Consider the following 20659-nt stretch of genomic DNA (forward strand, 5'->3'; position numbering starts at 1 on the left):
TTTACGTATATACTACCAATCGCGGGTAAAACTTGCCCGGACACGGAGAAACGAACGAAAGTCCGTGTTGACCATAGTCCGTGTTCGGTTAACAATGACGATTTGTTAACTCAATATAAGAATATACATGTATACAGTAATTAATATAATTTCATGAGTACAATTTAAATATAATTCACATACTACAGTTAACACATAAACAAAACTTAACATTAATGAAACAATAAGAATGAAAGTGTTATCGTGTGTTCTTTTAGTTGCGGTATTTCTTTGTAGAGCGACGGCTATCGGTTTCATTACACATTACATTAAAAAGTAAGAACTATTCAATAGATGGTAAAAATATACATGTACAAAGCAATATGTTTATAATAATTATGATCAATCAAGCTCAAAATTCTTAGAATATATAACTTCGGTATTTTAGAGCTGTTTGTGTCACTTCTGTTTACAAAAACTACATGCATATCGCTATAATAATTAAAATGTTGTATTTAAATCGTTTACACCAGTTGAAAATTCAATTTAAAAATAGATTTATTAATTTATATATACCGAGTAGCTGGTACTTGTGTAGTGAAATCATCACCAAATGCTCATTATTTTACTGTCTCGTGTCTCGAGTCTCGACTTTTCACAAGACAGTGTCTCGAGTCTCGTCTCGAACTTAAAAAACCTGTCTCGTTCCACCTCTAGTAAATAAGCTTAGCCAATGGCAACTTGATTATCTGCCACTGTTTATAAGCAACGCTTATAAACAGTTGACCAGTGAGTATATGATTCATCATGTATTTCTCATGATTGTGCAACTGATGTGGAAGGAGTAAACCCATTCATGAATTTTCTAGAAGGTTCGCTGTTGATTCTAAGCAGGCAGTGTCTTGCAGTAAGAATCAATCCTTTGACTTCAGTTTGTTTAATATTTTGCGGAGGCCCGAGACATAAATAAATTGAGTTATATTCCAGCAATAGATCAGTTGTTCATTTTATCGACCTAGTGACATTACAACTACTTAGAAACTAATCCATAGATGGTATGAACATAACTTTAAATTGTTTGAAATTCATATCATATGCACCAAAATTATTCTTATTAAAATTTTGTATATACGATTTGACATACTTTAGTTAATTACCAGAAACCATCATGGCACCAAATTCTTTTGTGAAATGTGTTCTTCAGATTGCACTTTTTTCTCATGTAAACAACAGTCGACAGCGCAGAAACTTTAGGTAAGAACTACGCATATTCATGTGTCGTATTGCTTACCTGCCATTGTTTATAAGCCGTTTTAAATCTTGAGAGCAAATGTGTAACACACGCGCACACACATACCTTCATTTAAAAGTTAGAATGGTAAATGTATATGTTTATTGAAAATAAATTTTCTGCGCAAATGTGTTTTGTATCACCTATGCAATGCCGGGCATTCACCTAGTAGTATATACCTGCATTTATTATTAGAAAGTTCAGTCTAGTTCTCACGTTGTTACTTTTTGTTACACATTCAAGTAGACTACACTTTAATGTTAGACTTTGAGTCTTTGGTACAAAGCCTATTTCTTTACTCATGTGACCTGTGCACAGTTAGAAGGGAATGACCTAGTTACAGTTGGAAGGGAGCGACCTAGTTACAGTTAGAAAGGAGTGACCTAGACACAGTTAGAAAAGACCTAGTTGCAGTTAGCAGGGACTACTGAGTAACTGTTAGACGAGAAGAATACATCGAAGACAGTTACAATTACAAGAAAAAGTTTAAGTATTGCAACTGGTAGCTCAAACAGGGTTTAAACGGCTTAATTCACATTCTGCAGGCCGTATAGTGTTACGATTACCAACACATTTATAAATATACAGCAAAACCACTGAAAGGACAAAAAAAACAGGTAATAAACAGAAATGTCATCTGTGGAATAGAATATTCATACTTTAACAGATACAGTTAGAAAGGAAAGACCTAGTTACAGTTAGCAGGGATTGACCTAGTTACTGTTAGAAGGAAGGGCTTTAATTACAGTTTGAAGGGAGTGACCTAGTTACAGTTAGAAGGGAGTGACCTAGTTACTGTTAGATGGGAAGGACGTAGTTACAGTTAGAAGGAAAAGCTTAAATATTGAAACTGGTGGCTCACACAGGGTTTAACAGCTTCATTCGCATTCTCCATGCCGTCTTGTGTTACAATCAACTACACGTATGTAAATATATAATTATGACAAAACTACTAAAAAGACCAAAAACGAGTAATAAACAGAAATGTCATCTGTGGAATAGATTACGCAGTACGCTAATTACAGCATTTTCTATTGTACTGACAGAAAAGCTACCGAATAATATTGCCATAAACTAAAATTGTTTTATTCAAATTTCTTTATTCATTCAAAATTGCGTTTTAAAATCCATCATGACTATTGTTATAAAAGAGCCATAATTTGACAGACAAAAACAAAAAACAGCTGTCTGTCAGCGATTTATTCTAATCACATATAATCAAAAAGCAGAGACTAAGAAAAAGCGGGTTCTAATGCTACGATTGTTTCTGCTCATATCAATCATTACCGATGACAAGACAGGACCAAACCAAATACGGCCACTAACTGCTGGTAACAAATATCCCTGTATAACAGACATGGTACCAGATATCCCTGTATAACAGACATGGTAACAGATATCCCTGTATAACAGACATGGTAACAGATATCCCTGTATAACAGACATGGTACCAGATATCCCTGTATAACAGACATGGTAACATTTATCCCCGTATAACAGACATGGTAACAGATATCCCTGTATGATGGATAAATGTAAAAGATGTGCTAGCTCTCTTAAATGGCATCCAAATAAACAAACTACTTGTTTTACTCGTGAAGAGGCCTTGTCATTTACCTCTCTCAGGCACGTACACCCCTCCATGACTGAGTCTCGACATAGCAAGAGACACCCTGTAGAGCTCAATGCAAGCAATTAAGTTATTTACATTTTTACCAAGTGTGGAAACCAATGGGAAATCTTGTCTGAACTGGTTTATACCGACGTCGCACAGCACAGAGATGCTGTTTATACTGAACAAATGGCTTTGTGTTATGTTTAACAAATGAAGTTTATACAAACAACCACTGGCTGGTCTATGCTTTGCCTAATACCAACCGTGCACTCTAAAATTCATGAGAGAATTTATGAAAAACGACTCGATCTTTTGTAGTTATCTGTATTTATGAGCAAAAATGAAACATTAAAAACAGTAATAACTTTTACCGCGGCATAGAAAATCTATAGTGTAAGCGATCTCATCTATCTTAATGATATTATACATCACTTGTAGAAGGGAGGATAAACTTTATATTGTTAGCTTATAATATAAATATTGGCTTTACAAGAAACTTAGCGAATATTCAGGAAACGAAAAAAATTCCGTGCAATGTTTTATTGCTGTCCTTTGCTACTCTAGCCAGGAACACGATAGTAGACAGTACATAAGCAGTCAGTTGTAACAGTATAAGTAATGTGAGGGGGTCATCAGGCGTGATTATATGCAGGAGAACTTTGCATTGAGATTTAATGCAAAAGGTGTTGGTGTTAAAAATATTCAGTTGAGTAGGTTATCATTTGTGACGCTCATAACTGGCAAAATGTTCGAAAAGTATTATGGCTTGTCGATGTGTGAATCCTCTTAAAACCATAAAGTCTGAAAATAGTTTTTATTCTAATTGCACTGCATTGGTATCTGTCAGAGGAAGGATTCTAGGAGCAATATGAAACTTAAATGAGCACCTACTCTGAGGCGTTTTTTGCCAGCCATAAGCAGCGTACAGCTGACATTAATAGATTTCAGCTGATCAGGATTTTATAAAAAAAATCCATGATGCAATGGACAACGCATTGCATTCCTCATTTCGATTGCATCATGGATTTTATAAAAAAAATCCATGATGCAATGGACAACGCATTGCATTCCTCATTTCGATTGCATCGTGGATTTTATAAAAAAAAATCCATGATGCAATTTTCAGTCTCAAATTGGAAACTAGGATTTTTAATTTAGAGTTTTTAAAATAACAATAGATACAATTGAATATTCCCAGCCACATAATCAAATCGGAAGTCCATGACTTGTGCTTGCTTTGTTGTTGTGCGTGCGTTGTCCATTGCATTGCGTTGTCCAAAAAATCCATGATGCAATCGAAATGTGGAATTGGAGTCTCTAAAATGTTTCCCATTTCGTGTTAGCAGTACAAGTTAAATAGAAACCATTGAATACCTTAACAACGGAAATGACTAATTCTTAGCTAATTCTAGTTCTTAACAAATCAATTAATTGAATTAGCTTATACATAAAGCTTGCTTCAGCTCGCTTTAGTCAGATGGATCCTAGATGTCCGACTACAAGGTTCAGCTTAATACATGATAAGGTAAATACTTGGGTAAAGCATATTAGAACATATTTAAGAACCTCTGTGTTACGTCTACGGGCTTTTTATAGTATCCGTTCATCTGTTTTCACCAACATTAGCACTACAGTGATATATTATTTTATTAAATTTACTGGTAATCTGGCATGGCGGAGTGTTAGTACTTTTTTTACAAAGTAACATGATAAGTGATCTGTTATAAATGTATGTAGGGTTAGGTTACATAAGTAAGGACATCTGTGTTCTCTTAAGGCATTATGGGTATCAGTTACAAGAGATACCCCCTAATAGAAACTAATCCATAGATGTTACCTATGAACATAATTTTAATTTTGTGAAATTCATATTATATGCAACAGATTATTCTTATTAAAGTGTTGTATATATGTTTTAATATGTTTCAGTAATATGACCAGAAACTATCATGGCGCTAAACTCTTCTCTGAAAGTTCTTATTATGCTCTTGCTTCTCACGCGAGCAACGCCCGGCAGAGCCAAAACTTTAGGTAAGAATTACGCATATTTATGTGTCGTATTGCTGCCGTTACTAGTTTATGTTTTTGACACTTAAAATGTTAAAATTAGCATTGGAGTGTTCAAGCGGTCTCTATATTTATAAGATGCTCACAGAAAAATATCATAATTGAAGGTGAGCAGATATTAATGTGAGAATTCCTCACATGACATTCCTATTCTCATTGACATACTAAAGTATATTTCATGTTTGTAGCTACGCTGGGGAGCACACTTGATGTAACTTCAAGCATGTTTGATGTGCTCCAATCGTATGAAGAGTCTTCGAAGCTTTACCGAGCGACAGCAATGGTTAATATTGATAACTACTTGGCTAGAAAGTTGACCCAATGCGCAGTGAGTGAGAGTGAAGGGAAAACATTAACAACTACACCCATTAACATCGACGGTGGCTCTCGAGTCGCTTTTGCCGCCACACAAACTGAGCCTCTGAAGGGTCTGGATAAGGTTTGGTATTGCAATGTCATGAATCGGATGGTTATGGTTCATTTTACTGCAGGGCAACAGATAGTAGGCAGGAAAGACAATAGTCTGGATGTGGCCATCAGAAAGGAAACCGAAGATCCAAAAACCACTGTTAACTGCCTCAAGTCGACAAGCTTTTCTGGCTCTCTTCACTGTTCTACAGAGTACTTTGCAGTCCAGGCAACCATGTCAACGTATCACCAAACACTTGTGAACATCAGCATATACCCACGAACGGTTGACGGTTTCGCCAGACCTATCCGAGAAGAAATTGTAAATTCTACAGAAGTTCAGAGGGATCTCGATGACATCTTTGATTTTGACGAAGGGTGTTCGCCATTTGTTTCTAGTGTTGATGAAGATACGTGGGATGATGATCAGAAATGCTCTTTCGTCGCAAGTGTCAAGGATGCTAGTACTGCAGCAGCCATTCTATGTCCTTCTTTCATGAGTCTCGTTGTTGGAGCTTTGGTCACAGCTATGCTCGGTTAGATTGCGCTGGTATGTTCTTGATTAACTAACATATATTGCGTATTTCACTTCTATTTTTTATTGCACAATCATTTATTTCAGCAATCTTATAATACCGGTTGCCATCTTGAAACAATCTTTTCTTCTTCAAATTTATTACATTGTCAAATTCATACCAGATGCACGACAGGTTTTTATTCGGCTACCGGTTTGACTAAACTTTATTTATGTTTACAGAATATTTGCATTTTTTACATATTTATGTTAGGTAAGTTTTTTGTTTCAACTATTTTTTTTTTATTGTTGTAGAACTATATGATTATCTATATTGGATTATGACAGCCACCCTTGTGTCTTGTCTACTTATTTTTAATCGTGTTAGCTATTTGTGTTTTAATACAATTAATTACTTTATGTAGAAACTCTTATGCCTGAACCTCAAGGTAGTAGTCAGTTTGTCATAGATGTTGGAGTTACTTCTGTTTTGAAATCAACGCGAATGCATCTTTTATATGGAGATAATAACTCTTAAGAAATAACAAACATTTTCATATAGAAACACTCATAGACACTGAGCAGTTAGTAGCATATACAAAGCATTGTAATAATTTTTAGCAGCCACTTTCAATTCTCTCTTAGGTTTAATGAAGACTTGCTTCTAATGCTTTTGCTTATATAATATGATGACACGTATATACTATATAGGGGTAACGGGGGCACAGTGGGCCGTTTTTTACCTTACTCAAAATTTCCCTGCTCATAGTCGATCAACTAAGTTTAAATTGATATGAAAGCATAAGAAATATGTTCTCTAACATATCTGAAAGCCTTCTGGCTCTATGCCAATCCTTGTAAAAAATATTGCGTATTACATAAGATAAAAATTTTGGACCACTGTGCCCCATGGCTGGGGTACAGTGGTCCATGACATGGGGCACGCTGGACATCACTTATATTCCGTCATAATGTTATCAAATCACAATGATTTTAATGTGATTATTTATCTTTGTGAGTTATATGAAACTTTATCTATTTTTACTGGATAACAAGCAAGCGTGAGACAAGAAAAATCAATGTATTCAGCTAAATGTCACTCTCTTTGTCTTTTCAAGTACCCGTTTATTCGGTCTTCCCCAGCACATTTGTTCTCATCCCATCTGGGAGGATAGCTACAATGGTTTTGTTTAGCATAGGCCCGTGCTAACTTTCTTAGTTGTTTCTCTGTCAGCCCTCAATGATGCCTTAAAGCTGTGAGCAGGTATTCTTTCAGTAAAAATTTTTGATGAACTGTAAAAACTGTTCTATTTGCTTCTTTTTGGAAATGGACTCAACATTATTTATTCCTTTGTATTTTGCCTTATTTACATAACGAGTCATGATAATTCTCAAGATCTTCAGGTTCTCAGCGACCCTGTGCGCTGCTAGGCCTTCCTCAAGCACCATCTTTATGGCAGTCCTAATTTCAGCAGCAAGGGTTCAATTTTTATCATGGCTGTCAGCCATTTTCTTATATGTATGCACTATCTCTCTCTTTTTTCAATAGCACTATCAATCTTGATGCTTTTATTTAAAAATAACATATATAAACAAATGCCTTTTAAAACCTGTCTCAAATATGAGGGAAAGTAAGTTTGAGCAACTAAACTTAGTGGGTTGAGGAGATTATTATTGGTACAAATAGTGCTGGAGATCTGAGGGGAAAGCGTTTCAAAGTTAGCCTATTTGTATTTTAGCTTAAAATTGCCTTTTTATTACGCTTGTTTTGGTGTAGGAGCATTGAGAATAAAGCGGGGTATAGTAAACCATGTTCACTGTGCCCCACTTCAAATTGTTCACTGTGCCCCAACCATACCACGTGAGAAAAATTGAGCTGAAATTTTCACAGCTTCCATCCATTGTTTATGTTGAATATTGAAAAAAGAAGAGAACATTTATGCCTATCTCTGTTCACATTAAGAGATACATACCTATGACGGTGTAATGTATATGTTCATTTTCAGCTTGCATGTCATACATTACTTTTACTATGAAAAATTACATTTTGCTTACCTGAGATTTTCCTTTTTTAGCTATCTATTACCAAATAATAAAAGTAAACCCCTGCCATCATTTCCTATTAACTATAATTGGTGTGACAACACTCAACTAATTGTACCTCTGACAAAAGAGGGGTGTTCACTGTGCCCCTATGTCCACTGTGCCCCCGTTACCCCTACTGACAGCAATGGTGGCTGATGGCAGCTTTGAATCTTTCTCATCCTTTTGGGTTACATTTATTAGCTAAATCCAACAATGAAATGGCAAATAACAAAAAATGATCAAAGAACAACTAAAGAATGCTGAAATTATGAGCTTCAAGAAAAACAAATACCGGTACCATAAAAAGGTCACAATTAACTACACAACCATACATTGACTATTTAATTGCACGCTCTTTCATTTTCCTTTCATTCTATTATGTGTGACATGCTACTGCAATACCCAAACTCAATGAATCCAATGATAACATTTTACTATCCGATCCAAAATGGCTACTCTCACACATTTCGATCAATAGCTATTGTCTTGAACATTAATAGAGTGGTGTACGTGGTATAACAAGTGTATTGTTGCTCAGTGTAATATAGACTGACCCAGTGAATAAAGAGTCAACACCGGTATACATAAAATACCTTGCAATGCTGATGCAATACCAGGATGTGACGAATACAACAGGAAGTGTAAGTAAGGGCAGGTAATTACTAAGTACAACATACATTGTGCACATAACTTCAATACATCTCTCTTTCTTCTACAAAACCAAAAAGATGAAATCTAATTTTAATTGAAATAATCAAACTAGCAACATACATAGCTATCATAAAGTTATCACTACTGTCTACTACAATTATACATATTGTAGTCGTCAAACCGAGATGGTCGTGCTCTAACCCGAGGAAGTCGAGGCGGTGTGGCAGCAGGTTCTGGACAAACAGGTACATTATTAGCATTAGGTTGATTGTTTTGATTAGCTATGTGTATGTTGTCTGGCTGAATGTCTCTAAGCTCAATGTCGTCAGGTAAGTCTATACAGGTCTTGCTTTCGGCATCTTTTCTAATCTGTCTCCTGTTACGTCGATATATTACATCAGTAGCCAAGTCCTTCACCAAGCAGCTTCTACCAATTGTCTTCACAATGATTCCTGGCAGCCATAAATTGCTAGTACAGTTGCGTATTCTTACTTTATCTCCATCTTGTAAAGGTGTAAGATCTCTAGCATTACTGTCATAGAATTTCTTTTGCTTTGCTTTAGCTGCTCGGAGGTCGTCATATGTGTCGAGTGAATGCTGACCTGGCTGCCATATCTGGCGAATGTCTTCTTCGAGGCTTTGATCACTGACTTTGCAGTTGTCTCCTTCAGGTGTTCACTTTCAAAAAAGTCTGTGAAGTAGTCGACCAATACTAAGTAGTTTTTGTTTTCAATTGTAAACAAGTCTATGCCTATTTTACTCCAGGAGGTGCCTGGAATGTCATGGTTCTGTAGAGTCTCCTTCTGCTGTAGCGGGGAATCCATCGCACATGGAACACAAAGCTCAATGTGCTTCTTGATGTCTTCTGATATTTGTGGCCAAAACACACACGATCTGGCTCGCCTAAGTGTTGCTGCTACACCTTGGTGACTGACATGGAGTTTTTTCAGGATAGTGGGTCGGTATTGTGCCGGAATAGAATTCTGTGGGTTTGTCAACAGTTACTTCCAAGGTTCTTTGATTGTGTACATTTATTACTGATCGGAAGAAGTTTGTGACCTAAACAGTAAATGAACTTATAAGAAACGTGTGACATAAAACAATGTACACATGTAAAACAATGAACAACGATAAATTAAACTACATATAAAACACAAGACATGAGCTAAATGCATGATAGTTAAGAGAAAAAAATCTTACAAATAGTGAGCGAAGCGGAATCCTTCCGGCATAAAAGTAGTAATATAGATATAAATTCGGCTTCTGGCGTGTGTGATAAAATCTGACAGTGATGCTTTAACGCTCGTCACTGTCAGCCAAAGCGGTTAAAAATGTTGCTGTTATAATCTCATGATGTTATAAAACTGATTGTTGCACACAGCCAGATAAAACTTGGTCAGCCGACACCTTGGTTAAAACTAACTTGGGTGTTGTACAAGATACACGAAAGCCTCAGCTTTATCTCTAATTGTATGACATAATCTAAAGGCTACAGATAGCTATATTTGTGCACACATAATTAAAAGATTTAAATATCTCCTGCGCATTAATACATGTAGCTATAAAATTGGACAATAGACAAGACAAAATTAAAAGTATGACACATTCTAATACAGGTATGTTGTAGGAATTACCAGTTGAGAACCTTTGTATATGACACCATCTAGTACTGCGAGTTGATCTCGAAGATGGAAGTACGGTTTGAGGTTTTCCTGTAGCCCTATCTGTTTGTCGGGCCATCCTTGAAGAATAAGATTTTTGACTGCTTGTAGCTCAAGATCTGCTTTAGTGGCTTCTTTGATGCCTCCATATGTTTTGTCTGACACGGGTAAGTCTAGATCTTCTTATCAGATCTAGATCTGATAAGAATGACATTACCTGTATTTGAAAAATCTGTCCTTCAGGGATTTCACTTTGTGTTGATTTGTGGATCTGCGCACGAGATAGCATGTCAGCAATAATTTGCTGAGATCCAGGTTTGTAGACTGTGTGCTGGATATCTCTGTAAAGCTAGCAGCATTGCTTGTAGTCGCTTTGGAGCTTTTAAGAGGGACTTGTTGAATATTGGAATTAGTGGCTCATGGTCTGTGTGTATTGTCACCTCAGGGTTGCCAAAAACATATTGATCAAATCTCTTCATGGCAAACACAATGGCTAGTAGTTCCAGCTTTATAGGTGCGTAGTTGCACTCGCTGCCTGTTAGACTTCTGGATGCGTAAGCTACTGGCTTGCCATTCTGTAGCAGAGCTCCGCCTAGTCCTTCAGAGCATGCGTCGGTTTGTATGATGACTGGGTCGTTTACCTTGAAATATTGCAGTGTGGTGTCTGCGGTAGCTAGGTGCTTGAGTTTGGCGAATGCTTGATCTTGGTCTTCTCCCCATTTAAAATCGTCTCCTTTTGCTCCAATCAGTCTTCTGAGAGGTTCGGTTTCAGCTGAACAGTTGGGGATAAACTTAGCCAAATAGTTTGTGACCTAAGAATCGTCGAATTACATCTCCATCTTTTGGTTTCACCATGTCTTGGATAGCGCTAGTTTTCTTGGGGTCCTTTTTAATCCCCTCTCTTGAGATGATGTGGCCAATATATGTCAGTTCACTCAGTAAAAATCTGCACTTCTCCTTATTGAGTTTGAGGTTTATCTGCTGGGCTCGTTCTCTCAATCGTTTTAGCTTGTTGTTGTGGTCCTGGGTGGCTATTTCAGTTGTTTCTCCTTTTCCATAGATGAGTATGTCATCTGCCACTATCATCACACCATCCAGCCCGGCGAGTGCATCTGAGAGTCGTCTCTGAAATTCTTCAGGGCTTGAAGGTAGCCCGAATGGCATGCGGAGCCAGTTGTATTTCCCAAACGGAGTCCAAAAAGTGGTAAGGTTGCTGGGCCCTTTATCCAGTTTAACCTGGAGAAACCCTTCTTTGGCATCGCATAGTGAGAATATTTTAGCTCCGTGTAGTTCTGGTAACACGTCCTCTAGGGTGGGCATAGGGAAGTGGTTACGCTTTATGGCTTTGTTCAGATTGGCTGGATCGATGCACACTCTTAAACATCTTAAACATCAAACATCTTCTGGCTCCCCTTAGCATATTAAAAAATTATTAAATTAAAGGGGTTTGTAATCACTAGCTCAGTTGAATAATGTTAAACTGTCCTCATTCAAGCATTTATAAAAACCGCCCTAAAAAGGTTTCTATAAATGCATAAAAATACTGCATTCGCTCTCTTTCTTTCGAAATCTTGAAGAATTGAAAATACTATCTCTCAGTTGTAATGATTATATGTTATTATGACTTCCTGGTCATGCTTAGTTTTATGCTCTAGAGTTGCATTCTCTTCACAGCTTCATTTTTCCGAACTGGTTCTACAAAACGATGTTGCTGTCTTTTATATATTTTATGCTTTGTAATGCGACTTATTGTTTAAGTGTATCTGTTTGAAATGTGGATATTCTATGGCTCCTATGCATTGTAGGTCTAGGAAAATCGAAGAATATGGCTACTTGCTCGGGCCTCTTGACTTTGTTACTCTTCATTTTCTCTGCTTTTACCGGGCTTCTAATATTTGCAAGAGGTTTCCTGCTCAACCGAGTCGCTTTTACGAATGCCACACATAGCTCCTCATTGCCATCATACCCACAACAATATTCAAAGGCCATAGTGTTAGTTATAGATGCACTTAGATACGATTTTGTTGCTCAGCAGCCCAACTCCCATCGTACATACCACAATAAGATGCCATTTGTGCAGAGTTTAATAAATGACTATCGGCATCAAACAAGACTCTATAAGTTCATTGCTGACCCTCCAACTACAACGATGCAAAGATTGAAGGGTCTCACCACTGGCAGCTTACCAACATTTGTTGATGCAGGTTTGAGCTTCGCTGTTTTAAAACTGTTTGAACAGTTGAGATTGAAATAAGAGTTGATTTTTTATGAAGCGTTAGATATAATCTCACTCAGGAATAACATAAGCCTTTGTTACTTAGTGAATAACTTGATTATATCTTGCATGGCAATAATGTGCGTGTTGCAGGCTCAAATTTTGCCAGTTCTGAGATCAATGAAGACAATATTATCCAGCAATTGATAAACAATAACAAATCTGTCGTGTTTATGGGTGATGACACATGGGAAAGTCTTTACCCTGGAAGGTAAAGTTTTCGTATATTATGATCCTTGATATGTAGTTTTGTGATTTGCTTTTTTCATCAACCGTTGGCAGAGCTAGAGTGAAATACCTTATATTGCTGAGCTTAAAGGCAAAGATAAACTGTTATCAGCTTAGAATTCATTCTGGAATATTCCCTTTCAGTTGAATTAGGTGGTGGTGTTATTATATATGCAAATGTTCATGATGACATTCAGCTGATATTATATTAGCTTAAAAAAATGCAAATGTTCTTTTAGGAAAACCTTTTAGCAAGAATACCTCTAGAGAGTTCACACTTTGCATACTTTTTATTTTTTCAGCGTATTTATTTTGATTTTCTGTATTATTTCTCAGATTCTTGCGAAGTTATCCTTTTCCATCATTCAACGTATTCGATTTGCATACAGTGGATAGGGGTGTCAAGAAACACCTCCTACCAGAGATAAACGCAGAGGACTACTCTTTGCTCATTGGCCATTTCTTAGGGGTGGACCACTGTGGTCACCGGTACTCTCCAGACCACCCTGCAATGGCTAATAAGCTCACAGAGATGGATGATGTGATCAGGTAGGACTGTTCCATCATGTCCCTGTTTATCTGTATACTCGGTCTCCAAGCTTTCCTTAATCCTTATTTGGTCATTGCTATCAGTTCATGTATTCATTGTTTTCCTTTGATTTTACTCATCTTCCAACTCAGTTTGGTAACGTGTGACATGTTTGGCAGGTCTGTCGTAGAGAATCTGGACAATGACACAATTCTCATTGTGCTTGGTGACCATGGTATGACCAAGACTGGTGACCATGGTGGAGATAGCCAGTCAGAGGTCAACTCAGCGCTTCTTCTCCACTCTATGCGACCGAAAGTTTGGTCAGAAGACCAAGTAAATCACACAATTATCTAAATCTTTTGGATCATCTCTTTGCTTACATTGCATCTACGATTTAAACTATCCATTTTGACTTGTTTTAGGTTTTGAAGCAAGTTTCACAGATTGACTTGGTCCCCACTCTTGCTCCCTTACTAGGTGTTCCTGTGCCATACTCTAATCTCGGTGCTCTAATAACAGTGGTGGCATTTGAACATAAGGCTGTGGATGCTGATATGTTGCTCCTTAAGGCTCTTGCAGCCAATCAACATCAGATATCAAATTATCTCTTGCATTACAATCAGGTAAAATCGGAGTTGTCTATTCTCGGTATAGGCAATTGATCCAAATATTAATCTGCCATGAGTGTTAGTATAATTCCCGTAAAGATTGATTTACGTGGGCTCACTGCATTATTCCTTTTATCAACATCACTTTCAATGCTTGTTGAATAATGCATAACTCAATAGTGCATTATTTAATAATGCATTACTCAATAATGCATTCGTCATTAGTGCATTAGTCAATCCTGCATTAATCAATAGTGCATTGTTCGTTAGTGCATTATTCACTAGCGACTGTTGATAGTTATAACGTAAAAAGGTTCTTAGCTGCTAGTTGAATAAGTTTGATTGTTTATGTTTTCTTTTTGACACCCGATAGTCATCATTCATAGATATCCAACGATCTGCCTGGACCAGAGATGGCGGTTTTTAATGAGATGGAAAGTAGCATGCAACCATCATCATCAGTCAGTAAACCAGCCAGGCTGAAGCAGGCAGACAGGTACTTGCGATATATGAAGAAGGCCAAGGAGATGTGCCAGAGGATATGGGCCAAGTTTGACATTAACTTGATGCTGATTGGCTGTCTACAAGTACTGTATACAATACTTCTACATGCCATGTCACTCTGGGGCGTTACCCAGTCCTCCACAAGTTACGAAGTGTGCCTATGCCAACTTGCTTTGACTTTTACCTCATTGGTTGTCTCTTACTTAGCCACACCAGCTCTCTACAGCGCAATTATTCAAAGTTTCCTCTTTACGCTTTGTATCGTCATTTGCTTGTCCAGTAGGCAAAAAGTACAGGGAGCATCGCTTGCTGACCTGTTATCATTGGCGTGTCTTGCTGGTTTGTGTTTATGCTCGCTGTCTAATAGTCTGCTTGTCTATGAGGATAAGTGCTCACACTACCTGACACAGTCAGTCCTGTTACTTACCTGGCTGACCCATGTACTTACCATTATCAAGCGTGATCTACCGAAGGGAAAGGATCGTAATAAGTTGTCGACTTGTTTGGTCAAAGTGGGAAAGTCTAACTCTACATACTTGTTATTTAGCCTTAGCATTCTAGTCAGGCTTGGGCATGTATTCGGGGCATGCAGAAAAGAACAGGAAGGCTGCGAGGTCTCTCTATTCTTCACACCTCTCTCCAGCCTGCACGGAGAGCTTGGAACATATAAAAGTATACGCTTTTGGTTGATGTCAGTTCCAGCGGTAGTGCTGCCTGTAGCTGCTGTACGGAGAGTGCTGACTGTACGAGGGCATTTAAATGGGCGATCTCCTCTCACTCTTGCTGCCACCTATGCACTTCCAATCATTTCTTTCCTAGTCATTTTTGATTGGGCTGCTGGGAACGCCATAGCTCTTCAGGTCTGGCAGCGTACGCTGTTTGCACGCGCTGTTTATTTTATTGCTATTGGAACTGTAATTCTAGCATTTAGTTGGCCTAAGGCTATATACAGTCTTTCAAACAGCTCAAGGACAATTGAATATGATGGTTCTGTCTCCTCGCTCTATAACTACCTCAAAAGGAGCCTGGAAAGCAAGGCTTCCGAGAACTCACATCCCTTGGTTTATGGGCTCGGCATTATTTATAGCGCGGTTTATATCATTATGGCTACTACTTTAGCCTTAGTTCTTCTTATGATCGCTGGTGACGGGATGGCCTGCTCTCTCACGTTTCTTTTTTGTACACTTCTTCTCTATTTGGATCTCCATCAATTTGTCATAAAGCAACAGAGTAAGTGTCTTGCTATTGGTCAATATAATTGAAGTCATTAACTTTTTACATTCCTGAACTACTGTTTTACATGAAAAACAAAATTATTATTATTTGATGTTCCAAATTTATTGTAGTTGTGTATTAGTATACTTCTGGCCGGCTTATTAATCAATTCTCGAACCTTTCTGGCTTTGACAGATTTGTCTAGTCTAACAGCAAACCATTAGACTCATCTGATTAAAATTGCTTCTCTGTTACATTAGTCACAATGTGAATAATACTTGTGTATACTCTTTCATCTAGCTGATAGCTCGATAACCAGCGCCCTCTGTTGGTACCTCATCGCTAAGTACTTCTTTTACGCGACGGGGCAGCAGCAGACTATCACGAGCATCCGATGGGACGCTGCTTTTCATGGTTTCGCTCAGGATCACTCCAGTCATATAGTCCCTGCTGTAAGCTTTCATCTTACTAATACCACACTGTCTAGCCTCTGCTTTGCATGTATCCATGTACGTGTAGTTCCTTTTCTTCAAAGCGATTCAAGGCCTTGTTTATAATGTGTCAGAGATTTTAATACTATTATCAGCAGTTATTATTATTGTTGTTAGTATTATTACTGTGGCTAGATTTGTTTGTTTCAGTTGATGTTTTTTCCGTGATTCTTAAAGCATATTTAGCATTTGTCACAAGATTTTTCGTTACAGCCTCCTTCAAATAGGTTGGACCTAAGCTCAAGATTTTCAGGTTGTATTTTTCAGATTTTACTATTTGCCAGCACCTTCTCTAGTCAGATACTCTGTAGTCTGCTTCTCCCCATGTTGCTCATCGTCACCGAATCCCCTCAGTCTATAGTTCGGAGTCTCCAGGTTTGTCCACCTCGTTCAATCTCTGGTCTAGGGGAGATAACTCTCGTTGAGCAGGAGCCCGAGACCAGACAGAGGCTTTTACGTTTATTCATTGCGTACCTCCTTTCTCACCTGTGCAAGGTAAGTTACTCGGTTAGAGTCAACATACATGTAGGTTGTTATAATGTCCGCTACTCGAAGCGTATAACTATTATGCAGCAAAAAATGGAACGTTAAATGTTGACTTGCAAAAAAATTCACATTACAGTTATTTGGTATCAAAAGGTTCACCATGTCTTACTCTGTTGTGTTGTAGGTGCAAAATATGCGGAAATTGATTACAAACTCTTAAAAGCTCAAAAATAAACAGTTAAAAAAGGGTCGTAGGTTAGAATCCCTTTATTTTGATGACGTACTCAACTCAACATGGTTATTGTTTTGACACGTGATATTATCACGCAAAATGAAAGGCCAATAAAAGGCTCAATAAATGGTTCCATACAACACTTCTACTAGCACTAGTTTATGACAAACACTTCGGGTTCTACCGGAAAATTTAAATTAAAAACATTATTAAATATACAGTGCACCCTTGAGATACGATGTTAATCCGTTCCAAGGCTGGCATCGTACGACGAAAAAATCCTATGTCCGGGTATAGAAACCATTGTAATTATACAATGAAAAAAAGAAGGTAAAAATCGTGCAAAATTTTATAAAAATGCTGTACATATTGAAAATTAGTTACAAAATAGTATGTTAACTTTAGTAACTATAGTTACCTACAGTAGCTGCATTGTATTAAGTGCACCTAGTGATTATAATCTGCAATACTGTAAAATTGTAATCTCTGTACCAAATGCAGATCGTACGGTAACAAGTTCTTACCTTCAAAAGGTACGCATAATATAAACGTTGAATTCATTTCAAGTAAGTCTAGCTTGCCAAACTCACCCTTGAAACCAAGTTTTAGTATGTATTTTGAACTATTTTAATGAATTTCAACTGTTATCACGAAATTTTATTCTTCGTAAGTTTCTGTCTTCACTTTCATTGTAAAATTTAGCGTGTCTGGTTGAAACCTTTTTCAACCAGAATTCAATAAGAAAGGCCGAGCGATGCTGTTATCGAAAGCGGCCTCTCACACACCTGACCATTTAATGGCTACCGAAAAGAAAAAATTTAATTACTGTACAGGACGTACATACCTTTGGAGTAACGTGACTTTAGCTGGTATATTATAGCAAATAAAGCAGAGAAGAGGCAAAAACGTATCAATGCTAATTATGTTGCTGTACACTTGAAGATTAAGTTAATACGTAATAAAATGGAATTTTTAGCAGGCTAAAGAAGGTGGTCTAGTCCTGTCCAATTTTTCTTCTGGTTTAAAAGAAAAAATGCTGGTGCAATGCAGAAAACTGCTAGCTAGCTAAAGCTTGTAGAAGGATCCAGAGAAGGTGCTACAGTAGTTTTTCTTGTATGAAATGTGCACAAGAATCATTGTAACCATACGTACAAAGTTTGTACGTATGAAGACAATGTACGTTTAGACGTTATGTACGTTTAGACAAGAAAATAAAACATAAAATCAAAAGAAAACAAATAAAATGAATAAAATATGAAAAAAATGCCACACAAGAGATAAATAATATATACATTGTATTATACATGTATTGTTTTAATGTACCAGTCCACATCAGTAAATTAAACACTTGAAATATTTCTGCCAATGTGGGGTTTTCTGTATCTTCTATTTCCTCGCCTTTACTAAATGGTTGCTCCTTTTGAATGCTGATCGCGTGCATGACCTAGCTCCTTCAAATCTTCAATCAGAAGCTCTTTCTTGTGCTTGCTTTAATGGAGTTCTTGTTTTAATAATAATTGCAAATTCTGATTGGTTGCGATCATATTCCTTGACAATGTTAATAATACGGGTGCCTTCTTATTTACGACATCCAACTTTGTTGACATAGAAATCATTTTTCCTTCGTTTTGTAACGTTTGTATCGGTCTCAGATTCCATAGCTAACGAATTAAATGTATATACTTGTAGTTATATTTGTATGCTGACTTAACAGTTTATAGTTAAATATACAATAACGCTACAAATGAATATTTGCTCTCGCTTGTGTATTTTACACGAAATTTTTTACGCGGAATGCTGACATGAGAGAAGTCGATCATCGTGTCTCTTCTAAACGTTCTGAAAATGTTTTCGGCAAACTATATTTCGGTGCCTTTTTTATTTCGACGTGCGTTATGAGCACACCGACCGCCAAATTTTAACTCGGGCGAAACTTTTCTCAAAATCGTATGGTGAAATAAAATTCGTATAGCGAGGTGAAGATATCACAATGTTTGACTTCGTAAGGTGAAAAAATCGTATATCAGGGTAATCATATCTCGAGGGTGCACTGTAGATGCACGCCTCTTTACAGTTTCGTTTCAGCTTGGTCTTATCAACTAGTCATAATCTGATCATGTGACCCATATTTTCTGACAAATGGTGTGAACAACTTCTGCAGCATTTTTCGACCATCACAGGTGACCAACAGGCTCCTCATGTTTATTAGAAGATGATATGCACCTTCTCGAGCTGAGGTTAAAGAATTAAACTAATTTTTAGATTAGATATTGGTGCTCAAAGTGACAGCATTACAATGATGATGAAATAGATGCATAAGGACAATAAACATGGTTTTATTGAATGCGTGAAGTTTATTTGTGAAAATATTTCAACGATTGAGATTGCATGAAAGTGTAAACAGAAGCACATCGTGTTCAACTACGTCAAATTTGAGCCATTTTTGAGAGAGATTCCAACCTACGGCATTTTCGTGATGGCTGGGATTAACTGTTCGTTTTCAAACTTTTAAGAGCTTGTAATCACATTTCCACATATTTTGAACCTTCAACATAGCAGAGTAAGACATGATGAACCTTTTGATACCAAATAACTGTAATGTAAATTTTGTTGCAAATCAACCTTTATGGTGCATTTACACCAGAATAATTTATGGGAGTTGCTTCCACACTGAAAAGTCCCATTCACCAACATGAGGTCGGCGAAATGCTGCATCCCTGTTTGTCCATTTTTGACGGCTGTCATTGATGGAGTACAGCATCAATGACATATCATATTGACCAATCATCTCTTGACTAATCATATCTTGACCAATCATATTCTGACCAATCATATCTTGCAATGTTACTAGCACCGAAAATGCAAGCAAATGGAGTAGTTAGATACCGATGTTGTATTTCATTGTCTAAAAAGGTAGCCAATGTATAGTCATAGTTTGAGTTAGTTTCACGTAATGTCTTTGCAAAAACATGTTTTAAATCTAAACAGATGAAAAGCCGTTTCAGCTCCTACTCTCTTGACGGAAACACAACAACAAATTGTCCTGGTCTAAATGCACATTCACTGTTGAGAAGATGATGAGATGCTAACATTTTCTGATGTAATTTACCTTATATTAACACTCTACTTTTTAATGCAGACATTTCTGTTATGAAAAGCTCGTTAGCACAGCCTGATGTTTCTCTTATAGAGTTTTGCGTCTCTTGGTGCTGCGGTTCTGCTCCGGAGGCACCTGATGGTCTGGAAGATCTTTGCACCTGCATTTATATACGAAGGAGCATCTTTCATAGTGACAAGCCTTGCCTGTATCTTATCATATATGCTATTCATGAGAATCACCCGCTCGCTTCAGACCTACCTTAGCAAGTTTAGTCTTGTCCATTCCGACTAGCTTTTTCATTTCTGATTAAAGATATTTCTTGTATACTTTTGTAAAGTACCATGTTTGCACCTGTAGAGTGCCAATTTTTGTTTTTTATAAACTATATAGTCAGTTATCGTATTTTGTCTTGTGGAGTTGGCAGATGGTTGTATAATATGAAATACATATTAGAATTTGAGCCACTCAGCACTTACAGAATCTTGCATGTTACTGTGTAGACTTTCAGCTCGCTGCCATGGGCTACTGTTTATCCGTATAGTATATTTTCATTGGATACATACATCAAAAGGTCTATCAACTGTGTGTCCAATTAAAGATGTGGTTGCGTCAAAAAAGTCGATTTAATGAAATTAAAACCAATTAAAGACTAAAACATCAGCTACAATTTGATGTCATTTTTGTCTTTGTAGACTAATCCTGTCCAGAGATATATGC

At 37.2% G+C, this 20659-nt stretch overlaps 2 protein-coding genes across 2 annotated transcripts in view; one reads left to right on the plus strand and one right to left on the minus strand.

The window, feature by feature from the left end:
* Positions 1-20659, minus strand: part of LOC137386065 (cAMP-regulated phosphoprotein 19-like) — a 249677-nt gene that overhangs the window by 48781 nt on the left and 180237 nt on the right. The gene's annotated exons all lie outside the window — the stretch shown is intronic.
* Positions 12264-20361, plus strand: LOC137391304 (GPI ethanolamine phosphate transferase 3-like). Its single transcript, XM_068077737.1, has 9 exons — positions 12264-12475; positions 12640-12757; positions 13111-13323; positions 13483-13639; positions 13729-13929; positions 14301-15648; positions 15934-16085; positions 16392-16619; positions 20033-20361. The coding sequence occupies exons 1-9, from the start codon at positions 12337-12339 to the stop codon at positions 20231-20233; spliced, it is 2757 nt and encodes a 918-aa protein (XP_067933838.1). The 5' UTR covers positions 12264-12336; the 3' UTR covers positions 20234-20361.

Source organism: Watersipora subatra, chromosome 1 (assembly GCF_963576615.1).
Source record: "Watersipora subatra chromosome 1, tzWatSuba1.1, whole genome shotgun sequence".
In the NCBI taxonomy this organism is placed as follows: domain Eukaryota; kingdom Metazoa; phylum Bryozoa; class Gymnolaemata; order Cheilostomatida; family Watersiporidae; genus Watersipora; species Watersipora subatra.

Bases quoted from the DNA above. Each gene is read 5' to 3' on its own strand.
- LOC137391304 (XM_068077737.1), top strand. From the start codon at position 12,337: ATGCCATTTGTGCAGAGTTTAATAAATGACTATCGGCATCAAACAAGA. The intron at 13,640-13,728 runs GTAAATCACACA...GACTTGTTTTAG, and splicing joins AAGTTTGGTCAGAAGACCAA to GTTTTGAAGCAAGTTTCACA. The intron at 13,930-14,300 runs GTAAAATCGGAG...CATCATTCATAG, and splicing joins ATCTCTTGCATTACAATCAG to ATATCCAACGATCTGCCTGG.